We start from the raw sequence: 12,602 nt of genomic DNA on the forward strand, positions 1-12,602 counted from the left end.
TTGTATTTGGATTATATATTGTATTATAAATATCCTTACCTGTTTTAAAAAGATGAGCAGTTCAGAAAATCAATTTTACAACTATTTGATTTAGCAAAAACCAATAGTCACATTTACTGATTACATCTAAATGGTCTGTGCTTGCAGTTTCAAAATGTTTGTTAGGATTTAAGTTTTTATTTATTTAAATAAACAGAAAATGTAAATGGTAACCATCATCTGCCTTTCCAGTGGTCTTCCAGGTCAGCTGTCTTCTGCCGTGATATCAGCCACAGTTCGAGATGCCTCCAAGGGTCAAACTATTCCTGCTTCAGTCCAGTACACCCTCTCTTCTTCACACATGGTACACTCTGTTGCTCTGGGGGGTCTCACACAGTACTATCATATCATATCAATAAAGTTCTGAGATGGCTCAGTGTTCAGTTCTCGGATATCAAAATCCTGAGGCTGTGGGTTCAAATCCAGGTTAAGTCAGGAAGAGCATCCAAATCTGTCATACAACTTTGATCTCTGTAGCAACCACTGCAAAGTTCATGCTCAATAATAATCCAGGTAAAAATCCAACAATGTTCAGTCAGGTCACCTGAACGTTTTTTTATTTTTTTTCTGAGACATTTCATCCTTCATTGTAAACTTTGGTTTATTTAAATAATGATTGTAATCGCTGGATGTACGGCCCCCAAGCTGTTGGCTTTCAGAAACTGTGGCCCCCTGAGCAGTTTTGTTGAATATCCCTGACATGATCAGCTGGTGTGTTATTTCTGACTTTCTGTTGTGTGCAGAGAAGTTAAACCAACACAAACCTGTCTTTTTTTGTCTGTAGGCAGAGTATTCACATAAAGTTACTCCTGTTTGTGCCTTTTGGAATTTCAGCCTGATGTAAGTTTGACCAACAGCAAGCTCCCATAATCTGCCCTGATATTTTATCTGTTAAAAAATACAACATTTTCTGTAGTAATAACACAAATCTGATTGTTTTAGTATTTGTTTGTAAGACTTATATTTTTTGCCAAGTTGTATGTCTTTTATTCATCAGATATGGCAGATCAGAATATAGTATGCACTATATATGAAACTATGCTTAATAGAAAAATGCAGTGAGAGTATTGTGATGTGAATTTGCTTTGTTGTCCAGACATACTCAAACACATGGCTGGTCCAACGATGGCTGCTCGGTGATCTTTGTCAGCTCTGGCGTCACTTCCTGTCAGTGCAACCACACTACCAACTTTGCAGTCTTGATGAATTATCTTGAACCTAAGGTAACAGATCTTTAGTATAGTAAATGAATAGATCACAAAGTACCGGCATGATCTCAAGAAGAACAGTTTTATGCTTGTTTGGAAGACGGATAAGTATGAATGTCTAGAAAATTATTTTTATTGTGATATTATCAAGATTAAAGCAATGATTTTTTTTCTTTATAAATAAAAATATTTTATAACTAATGACATTTAAATTAAATCCAGGTTAAATCAGTGAGGTAATAGTGAATAGGACTTGCAGCACACTTGCTGTGTATGTGCAGTTAATATGCTGAATGTTTTTGCATCAACTTTTTATTTCCAACTAAATGTATAAAAAAAAGAACGAGTTAAGCCGTCACTCATTCACTGTTGCCAGTGGCATTTTATTTTTGTTATGAATGTTTGAAATGTCCATATAAATTAGGCTAAAAGGGAGGGGCTTACTGTTTTTGAGAAGGTCTTTGTGAGATGAAACGTGTGACTACTTGTTAACCTCCTCTGCGAATAGAACTACAGCCATGTCTTATTTTAAGTATGCAACTTTTTTTCTTTGTTTTTAGTGGAGTCTTGAAGATGAGCTCATTTTGACCAAGTTGACGTTCATCGGATCTGGTGCATCTCTGTGCGCCCTGATGGTGACCTTGATGCTCTTCACTGTGCTGGAGTGAGTAGATCACTCTCCCGTCTTAACCAGCATGCACACAATTTCGTTCCACCACATTTACCACACGTGGTGCAAATGACAAATAAAGAAACTCTGGCTCTGACAGCATGCAAATGAGTTACAGTTTTGTTGTCAGAAGCAACAAACGCAACTCATATATATAAAAAATACAATTAATTAATTATTATAATTAATTAATTGATTATTGGGTTATATCACAAGAGGTTTTGTTGTTGTTAATTGCTTTTATTATTTGAAGGAAAAGTAAATGCCTTCAATCTGCTGAAATAACCTGTGACAATTTAGAATGTGCCATTCATTAAGAAAACCATCAGAGACACTGGGATAGCCTACTGGCACTGTGGTCCCTCCTCTTCTGTCCCGAAGGCTGCTGTAGTATTGACTTGTGCTAATTACAGTTGTCTACACGTGCATATGCTCTAAAGGTTTATGGTGGAATGCTGCAGCTGGTAATTAACATTACGGTCACTGAGGGATCACGATCAGCTTCCCTAACAATTTATGATTGTCCTAAAAACAGTGTGCAACCCTTCATCTCTCACATGCTGGTGTATGATGTTTATGTAAATTTACAAACAACAACAGACAACGCTTAAATGCACCAAACCAAATATTTGCTTTCTCCCTGTGAAATTACAATTACCGGTACTTCAAGCAGCAATGCATAGATGTCATTAGCCTAATAGGGTGAAACCTTTGAGAGCTAATTAAAGCTTTTTAAGTTAATTTTCCTATCAGCCAGCTTTAGTGTCTTCATATGTCAGAACTGACCAGTGCATGCACTGCAAGGTTGCTTTTTGGTTGAATTGCATATGCTCTTTGTGCATGTATGGGCTTTCTTTGATGTGTTCTTATTTGAAGGTGCCATAAACCCAGTTACAAGAGCATGATCTAGTTGTTTTTTAACAGAAACACATCTGAATGTAGTTCAGCATGCAAACACTGATATCCAACTTGTTTTCTAATGTTATTTAAGTTATTATATCTTGCATAATAAAACTGCTGACAGCAAATGTTACAAAAAAGGATCAGTATGGCTATTTGATCAGTAAACGAGTTCATATCTGAAAAGGGCTGGAGACAACAGACAAAAATATCAGATGGGATTTATTGAAATTTTCTTTTCATCCACTTTTTTCTACACCTATATTTCAGAGCTAAGACACAATTATGTTTTTTCTATAGACATGAACCTATTAAATGGTTCAACCTGCACCTGCATGTATACATTTTTTCATTACATCAAGAATGACAGAAAATTGCCCTCCAAATTCAATTTTAATGAATTATTTTATTTAATTACTTTTTAAGTTCCTTAAGGTAGAGGGGGACATTGCAATGTATACACTGGTGTGTCAAAAGATCAATCTTTGACTGGATTCTGGAGGAGACAGGAAGCCAGTGAAGAGAATGAAGGACTGATGTGATGTTCTCATGTTTTTTTAGTTTTTGTTGTCTAGCAGCGTTGTTCTGAATGAAATGGGACTTTGAAGGTTTTTATTTAAGATGCCAAAAATAATTGAATTGCAACAGTCCAGCCTTGAAGACACAAAGGCATGGACAATTTTTTTTTTTTTTCTGCATCAAGCCGATATATTGATGAGCTGAGACTTGCAATGTTTTTTAGGTTTAAAAAAGAAGGTTTTACACAAGTGTTAAACATTGAAGTCAAGGGAAAGGCGACGGTCAACACTTCCTACTTTTTTGGTGTCATGTATTTAAAAAGTTAATGATGTGAAAAGGATAAATTTGGCAATCTTATAACCTCAGGACTATGATGAAGTACAAGAATCTCACTGCTTCAGTGCTACAAATTTGGCTCCCAAATTGCTCAGATACAAGTAACAACAAAAATGACAATATCTTAATAACAATAACAAATAAAATAAAAATAACCCAAATTTCTTAACCATGCTATGAAAATCAGTCTTTTTGTCCATTTCTGGTATCTCTTTGTTCTGTTATGCTGTCTTATCAGACATTACACATCTGTGACATTGTCCTTGTTTGTCTTTACAGTATTCCCAAATCAGACAGGACATCCACTCATAAAAACCTCTGCATAGCTCTGATCTGTGCCCAGGTGATTCTGCTCTGCAGTGGCTCAGCCATTCACAGTAAGGTACTGTACACAAAATAACTTGTCTGCTTTTCAGTGTAATAGAGCATATGTGAAAATAGTGGTTGTTGTTTTTAAAAGTCAAATACACATTCAGAAGAGATTAAATAACATTATGACAACTGGTGTTGGAATGTGATGTGACACTGACGAACACAGCCGTTGTCTCCATCTGCTGCAACACTTAATTTAGTCTTGAGTGGTCTCTCATTGGACTGTAGATTCTTTGAGCCAACCTGGTCTTTGACCCCAAAGTCATGTCAGACTGGGCTTTACCTCTTGTGTGGGAGAGGGCACTTGCTGCTTGTTTTAGACAATGCTAGCTTTAAACCAGTTCAACACTTGTTTCTAAAGCAACATATATCATTCAAATTCAAACTCATGTTTCTGTAAGGTTTAGCTCTAGTATGCAACCAAGAACAACGAATCCAGGAGAAAGTTTAACAGTGTTTCTTTAGAATGAGTGAATGAATCTGCACAATATGAAGGATCAGCAAGGCGGAACTGGAACCCTGGAGAGAAAGGGACAATGTTAGTTGGAGTCTTCTTCTTGAATGTTGGTTTTGATGTTAATGTTTGTCCTCACTGTAAGTAGGTGGAGCTGTCGCAGAGGCAAAATCCCAAAAGTTTCCAATGGCGAGGAGTGAGGAGATTCCAAGAGGTTGCATGCAAATGATGGTCAGAAGGCAAGGAATGGCTGGAGAGATCACAAGGAGGTTCAGGACAACCAGGAAGGTCTTAAGGCTCAGGAGGATCACAGGAGTCAAGCTACAACACATCGATTCAAAGATTAGATTTCACAATACACAGGGAGTAAAGTAAAGGCCAGGAACACAACTATCGATTGGCAGATAATGCACCAACGTCAGACTGCAGTCATCAACTGCCTTAAGGACTCCTGCAGCTCATTAAGCAAATGGTTCTCAGGTGTGGATCAGTTGTTGCCCTCTTGTGTAGGAGAGCTGCAAGAGAAAAAGCTGGAACTCCTACAACATAGAGCTGCATTCGGGCCTAAAAGATCGGCCTGACCCGAACTGGTAGTTTTTTTTTTTTTTCGAGCCCGACCCAGACCCGCAGGATTAACTTGAATTGCAGGCCTGACCCCCCCCCCCCCCCCCCCCACAATTTTTCTTAAATTAAGCTGTACAGCTTTTGTAAGCAAATCAGTTTGACATGAAGGTTTTAAAAACACATTTCATAGAAAGGAATATATAAGATTTCTTGTTTCACCAAATGGATATTAACATACAAAACGAATAGCCTAAAAAAAAAAAAAACTCTAAAGATGGGCTATTATACAGATGAAGATAAAAAAATTAGAGCAAATTTTTTTGGGAAAAAATATAGAACAAGGATATTTTGATTGAACAAGCTGCTCACTTTGGCTTTTGTAGATGCTGCTACTTCACTGCAGATGACAGCAGGTGTGGAGACGCGTGCGGCCAGTTGACAAGCTGATCCATCTGAGCTTAGCTGGACTTTTTTTTTTTACCTCTTTCAACTGGATGGTCAGACCTTCCTCCTCCTCAACAAGTAGATTAACACAATTTTATACTGTGCATTATTATTTAGTTTTCTTTGTGCTGTATAATTCATAAAACCGCACCACAGCCTGAGACTGTCACGGCCCACATGTCCAGCATATTATTTTGGCCCGGCCCCAATTTTGGATTTTGGGTTAGAAATGACAGCTCTACTACAGCTTCCTTGCCTCCTCTTCTCCATCTTACCTGATTACTTCTGGCTCTTCTGCAGTTCATGATGCCGCCATGTCCTGTGCTCCAGATGAGCCAGGCACATCGGGCTTGTCTCCAGGACAGGTGTTCAGTACTTTGTCTATACAGCCGTTTCCAAAAGCAGGACCAAGAAAAACAACTGGCAGGATCAGGAATAAAAGGCAGTCTGAAATACTCACCGATACACAAGTGAAACAAGCATCGATGGAGGAAAAACAGAGAAGAAGAAGCAAAAATGTAAGAAAGAGCATCTTGGGAAAGAATAAAGGCAAGCAAAAGATAAAGAGAAAGCCCTCCAAGAAAATGTTGAAAGCAAATACTGAGGATTCTGAAACCTTAGATGTTGAAAACCTTTGTGATGTCTGAATGGAGCTGTTTGGCAACTCAAAGCCAAAGGAAGTGTGGGTAAAATGTTCCCCATGCAGTCTCTGGACCCACCAAGCCTGCACTCCAGGGTTACCAACATTCGTTTGTCACCACTGTGGCTCTGATTAAGGAAATAGGCCTACACACATAGACACACACATTTATATTGTTTATTTATTTGACCAACATGTTCTTTACACAGGCACATTGAAGCAGAGTGTTCATTAAGCATCCATATTGTTAAGGAAGTTTGTTCTAGTAGTCCTACACTATTTTACACACACGCACACACTCTTGTTACAACCTACCCCAGTAGTGCGGTAGCTTGTAACAAAGGACAATTATGAAGTTGACATCAACTCACGAGGTCTGTGGAAATCTTGCAGAGCTTTGCATTGGTGCCATTTGTAGAAAACAAACTTTGTATAAAAGTTTGAGAAGTTTAGCTAAAAAATTCAACGAGTTACAGGTGCTGAAGCAAAAAGTGTTACAACCATACCCGGTCTCCCCTACATTATATCTTCCAACACAGTTCTTAGTTTATCCAAATGATTAAAGTAAAACCTTTTGGTTTGTTTGAAGGTGGGATGCACACTGGTTGCTGCGCTGCTCCATCTCTTCTTCATGGCAGCTTTTAGCTGGATGCTGGTGGAAGGTCTGTTGCTCTGGAGCAAAGTAGTAGCAGTCAACCTGAGCGAGGACCATCACATGAAGTATTACTATCTCATCGGCTGGGGTACTATGGCTTGATAACCCCAAATATTTATGCAAATAAATCTGTAAAGTAATTAACTTGTCAGTAGAATTAGAGGTACTTTTAATATCAGCATTATTTTAAACTTATTTTATCCCTTTCAATAAATGTTTTATTGATTTTTCTCTTATTCCATCTAGGTCTGCCGGTGCTGATAGTTACGATCACGCTAGCATCGGCCTCAGAGAAATACTCAGCTGATGAATACTGTTGGCTCAGTGTCCAGAATGGCATCATCTGGGGCTTTGTCGGGCCTGTCATCTTTATCATTATGGTGAGCAATTTATAGTTCAGTTCGTCCGTGTTCTCATTTCTAAACGGCTTACAGCTGTTGTGTTTCTGACGTGTACATGCTCAGATTTTAGTTTTGACCATCAACGTTTATGGTGTCAATGAAACATAAAATGGCATCACGTTGTATAAATGTTGGATTAAAGTAGAATTGTTTTTCACAAGTTGCTGTTTTTGTTACACATTATTGTTGTGATTTCTGAAACCTTTGAAATATGACTGCAATTTTGTCCTTCTTTATTTTATTTTCTCACTTTTTCCCCTAAACCTTTTCACGTCTTTGTGCCCCTTTGCTCTGTTAAATTGCCTGCTATGACAACGGCCACTTCTCAAATCAGAGCTCGCCTGTTTGTTTTTCAGGTGAATATCTTGGTGCTGACCAGGGTGGTGATCATCACCATCTCCACAGCTAAAAGAAGGTCCATCATGCTTGCTTTGGGCACGAGTCCTGTTGAGCAAGCCTATGACCAAATCAGGTAGTGACCACTAGGAGGCGACATTTATTTTCTTTTAAAATGAATGAGGCCGCCTGGCGTCCAAAACAGATTTGGTTGCAGGTTGATTTTATTTTATAGCTCTATTCAATGAACAAATTAGAGGTTTATTTTATATAGAGTGCATTAGTGGTATATTTGGACTTGTATTGCTAATTGGTTGTATTGTTTTAGGATGGAATGTCTAAACGTCATATTTTTTTTCTTTTTAATCATTGCTTCAAATAATTTAGGCAGTTTATGCGTTACTAATATAGTTAAAAATTGTTTAAATATGCTTTTTGGTATTTTATTACATTTTGTGGAGGCCACATGTTTTGTGTAAACTAATATTTTTGCAGTTATTCAAATTTCTTCTCTCCTATATAATTTATTTATCTAAAAATATGTTTCAGTAATTTAAATTAAATAATTTTTTTGGAATGCTGTAATCCAATTAGATTAAATTTTGATACATTTTATATATTTGACTAGAAATGTGTTTAGATTAAATTATGTGCATATCCTATATGCATTTTTTTAAACACGTATTATGCTTCAGAAACTTTATTTTTTTTTGGCATCACATTTTCTTTTATTTGCTTTTTGTTTTTGTTTTTCACCCCTCTGTTTATTGATCATCTTTACGTTTGCTCATAGAAAATAGACAATCCTGTCTACTAGATGTAGTCCCAGCGATAAAAATGATGTTTGCAGATGTGCAGTTTTTTCTTATTATTATTTGTCACTGCTTGAACCCACTGAGGTGCATAAAAGACTGTAAGGGTTTTCAAAGCAGCCCTTGAACCATCTGGGACCCCTGGGTGATGGCAGTCTAGGAAAGTCCTGTACATTCCTCCAAAGAGTAGGCCTCATTGCATGACCTGTCACAAACGCACAGAGACAGCTGTTGTGGTCTGGCAGTCACCTGAGCAGGAAACTTATTCCCCTCTAAAGAGAATTAAGTTGGACTGAATGTGGAAAGTTGTCACCTCATGAGCCTTCCTGCCCACAGAGTTTTGTATATGAACCATCCTGCCAGAACTGCTTCGTTCTGTCCAAAAGGACTTGGGAGCTAAAAAACAAAATAACTGGGCTCAGTCTGATTAAAGAAAAATCAGAATACTTGCATACATTTTCCATACTCTTGTCTAGGTTAAACAAACATTTATTTTGTTCAGATCTTTCCCAATTTGAATTTTCCAGTACCAGCTTATAAAATCTGATCTTTCAATTAATGTTGTTTATGTGAAGAGCTTAAACCATATTTGTTCTGCTTGGATAATTACCCCCCCCCCCCCCACCACCCACACTTCTTAATCATAAAAAGTTGTTGTCAGAATTAGTTTAAGAAATCAGTGGCAAAATTCATTCTAACACGTTTGCAAATCAAATATTCACTTTTTTTTTTAACCTTATGAGTGTTTTCTTGCACATATTAATAATCTGTTTGTTTTATCTTTCTAAATATATACTTTAGTTTGTTTTTATGTGTGCACAGGGCTGCAGTGAAAGCAGTGTTGGTGTTGCTGCCGATCCTCGGACTGACGTGGCTGTGTGGAGTTTTAGTGCCATTTTCCATAGTCATGGCCTACCTCTTCATCCTCCTCAATTCCCTACAGGTACACATGCACACTTGTGCTCGCAAGAACACACACTGCAAATCTTCCCTCACTGATTCCAAGAAATAGCAGAGAAAATGCAACAAACTGCACGTCCCAAGGTTCTGTGCTCCAGGTTTTACAAAAAAGAAAGTTTTTGTCTCACAAAACATTCATTCATTTTATATGTGTGTGGAAGTGTGATCGATTATGTGATCAATTATCTTTTATAAGCATTCAGGATCTCTGGGACAATAATTGTGCATGAATGAAGGAAAAAATCTGCAGTAAAAATTTAAACTATTATTTGTACAATCTGTGGTTTAAACATAAATGTAGGTGTGACACCACAAAATTATACTTAAAACCTCTTTGTGAGTCATATACTCTCATCAGTCACAACATTAAAACTATTCATTTACTAAATCAAGTTGCCATGCCAGCACGGTGGTGCAACTGGTAGAGCTGCTGCCTCTCAGCGAGCAGGTCCTTGGTTCAAACCCCGGTCCAGGGGCCTTTCTGGGTGGAGTTTGCATGTTCTCTCCGTGCATGCGTGGGTTTTCTCCAGGTGCTCCGGTTTCCTCCCACAGACCAAAAACATGCATGTTAGGCTGATTGGTAAATTGTCCCTAGGTGTGAGTGAGAGAGTGAACGGTTGTTTGTCTCGTTTGTTTCTATGTGGCCCTGTGATGGACTTGCGACCCGTCCAGAGTGTACCCCGCCCCTCGCACAGTGATTGCTGGACATGGGCACCAGCGACCCCCGTGACCCAAAATGGAATAAGCGGGTAAAGATAATGGATGGATGGAAGTTGCCATGCCATATTTTACCCATTTGACCTTGCTGCAGGTTAACAATGTGACAGATTAAACACTTTTTCCAGAAGCAATGCCTCCAAATGCGTAAAAGGAGAATTAACATACTTTTTCTATTCTGCATTAACTTTGTGTTCATACAGTCAAACAATACATAAAATGACCAAATATGAAATGTTGTTGCTGTTTTTTTTGTTACCTTTTACTTTTAGCCATCCTATTTGTTAAAAAAAACAACAACAAAAAAACACGAGTATGACTTTTTATAATTGTTTATTGTTGTCGCTGTTGTTCATTGTTGTCATCATTCTTTGTTGAAATCAGTTCTCTCTTGTAAATGAGTCCTCGGGGCTCAATAGGATTTACCTGTCTAAATAAAGGTTGAATGAATGAAATCCCTGGTGATCTTAGGTATCTTACAATTATCGAACCTATAATCACATAGTTTGTTTTTCAATAAATAATTGTCAAATCTATTTGACAATATCAACTGATAGATATTTAAAGAAAACATTCAGACATTTCATTTTCAATTTTTCACTTCTGTTCAAACTTATCCTTAAGCCTCTGTTCAGTCTTTTTGGGTCCATCCATCCATCCATTATCTTTTACCCACTTCTTCCATTTTGGGTCATAGGAGTCGCTGGTGCCCATGTCCAGCGGTCACTGTGCGAGGGGTGGGGTACACCCTGGACGGGTCGTAGGTCCATCACAGGGACACACGGAGACAAACGAGACAAACAACCATTCACTCTCTCACTCACACCTAGGGACAATTTAGAGTTACAATCAGTCTAACATGCTTGTTTTTGGCCTGTGGGAGGAAACCGGAGTACCTGGAGAAAACCCATGCATGCACAGAGAGAGCATGCAGGCTCCATCCAGAGGGGCCCCCGGACCGGGGTTTGAACCCAGGACCTCTTCGCTGAGAGGCAGCAGCTCTACCAGTTGTGCCACCGTGCTGCCCCTCTTTTAAGGTCATCCATCCATCCATCCATCCATCCATTATCTTTACCCGTTTATTCCATTTTGGGTCACGGGGGTCGCTGGTGCCCATGTCCAGCAATCACTGTGCAAGGGGCGGGGTACACCCTGGACAGGTCGCAAGTCCATCACAGGGCCACATAGAGACAAACAACCATGCACTCTCTCACTCACACCTAGGGACAATTTAGAGTTACCAATCAGCCTAACATGCACGTTTTTGGTCTGTGGGAGGAAACCGGAGTACCCGGAGAAAACCCACGCATGCACAGAGAGAACATGCAAACTCCACCCAGAAGGCCCCTGGACCGGGGTTTGAACCAGGGACCTGTTCGCTGAGAGGCAGCAGCTCTACCAGTTGCGCCACCGTGCTGCCCTCTTTTAAGGTCAATCAACATTAATTGATTTCTGTTCGAGTCAGATTTAAGAAAATTTATACCCATGTAGTACTTGTGTAAAACAAACTATTTGACCAAACCTAACATAAAACATCTGTTTGTATGAAGAGCAAGAAGATGACAACTGTGCAACAACTTGTAGCTCAAAGTCACAATTAAAAAGTTTCTGTCCATCAGTCAAAAACAGAAAGGATTTCAATTATACATGGTTCTCTACAGTTCACGATACAAAAAATATAATAAAATAAAAGCTGTCCGGGTTTTTATTTGTCAGTACCAAGGCTGATGCAAAAAGGGAACTGACATCTGGCTTCTGTCAAAAATATCATTTTAACAAGGAGTGGGTTTGCATTGTTTTTTGATTTGTCTGTATAGGTTTTTTTATTTATTTATTTTTGCTTTAGAAGTCAAAGGTCTGCAATATTGTTTATATACAAAACCATACAACTAAAAACTAATGTTTTAATGCATTACATATGTTTTTTTTTTATCTTATTTTAGTACTAGATGTATATGTTGTACAAATGTGCATGATCTCTTTATGAAAAATGTCCCATAGAAAATCATCAAGACTTTCAGAAAAATTGTTGCTTTTTCGTGTTTTTTTTACTCCACGACCTATGAATAAAATGTGGGCATGATTATTTCACTGCAGCAGGCAGCCAGGGGTTCCTCTGCTTCCCCTGCATTTCTACATCTGCTTTTGCAAGTCTTTTAATCAGGCCTATCTTTAATTGAGCTGTATATTTAACAGGAAAATCAATAGAAGCTTAGCTACACTCTGATCATTAAGCCAGATCTCTTGGCTGCCATAAATAGTTTCTCATATCTAATTATATTTTTTACTTGTCAGCAGTAATTAAGATGTTGGATTTTACTGGGTTCTTGTTGTACAACTGCTAAACATGTTAATATGGAATATGGATTGCTACTTTATTTCATGCATATTTCTGTCTGCAGCTGTCCATTCAGCTCATCTTCTCTATCCTCTTTTGATTCTTCAGCCTGCCTGGCAGTTAATTTCACTATTTTAATTTGTATGTATGTATGTATGTATGTATGTATGTATGTATGTATGTATGTATGTGTGTGTGTGTGTGTGTGTGTGTGTGTGTGTGTGTGTGTGTGTGTGT

At 38.3% G+C, this 12,602-nt stretch overlaps 1 protein-coding gene across 1 annotated transcript in view; it reads left to right on the forward strand.

Annotated features, from left to right (window-relative positions):
- LOC119430696 (adhesion G-protein coupled receptor D2) overlaps positions 1-12,602 on the forward strand; it is a 54,529-nt gene that overhangs the window by 8,551 nt on the left and 33,376 nt on the right. Inside the window, exons 6-14 of the mRNA XM_037698162.1 lie at positions 243-343; positions 824-879; positions 1,136-1,262; positions 1,808-1,911; positions 3,952-4,054; positions 6,736-6,889; positions 7,048-7,181; positions 7,559-7,674; positions 9,173-9,293. Coding sequence (XP_037554090.1) covers positions 243-343; positions 824-879; positions 1,136-1,262; positions 1,808-1,911; positions 3,952-4,054; positions 6,736-6,889; positions 7,048-7,181; positions 7,559-7,674; positions 9,173-9,293 — 1,016 coding nt within the window. The remainder of the gene's footprint in view (positions 1-242; positions 344-823; positions 880-1,135; positions 1,263-1,807; positions 1,912-3,951; positions 4,055-6,735; positions 6,890-7,047; positions 7,182-7,558; positions 7,675-9,172; positions 9,294-12,602) is intronic.

Source organism: Nematolebias whitei, chromosome 3 (genome assembly GCF_014905685.2).
Source record: "Nematolebias whitei isolate Nwh7 chromosome 3, NemWhi1, whole genome shotgun sequence".
Lineage (NCBI taxonomy): Eukaryota > Metazoa > Chordata > Actinopteri > Cyprinodontiformes > Rivulidae > Nematolebias > Nematolebias whitei.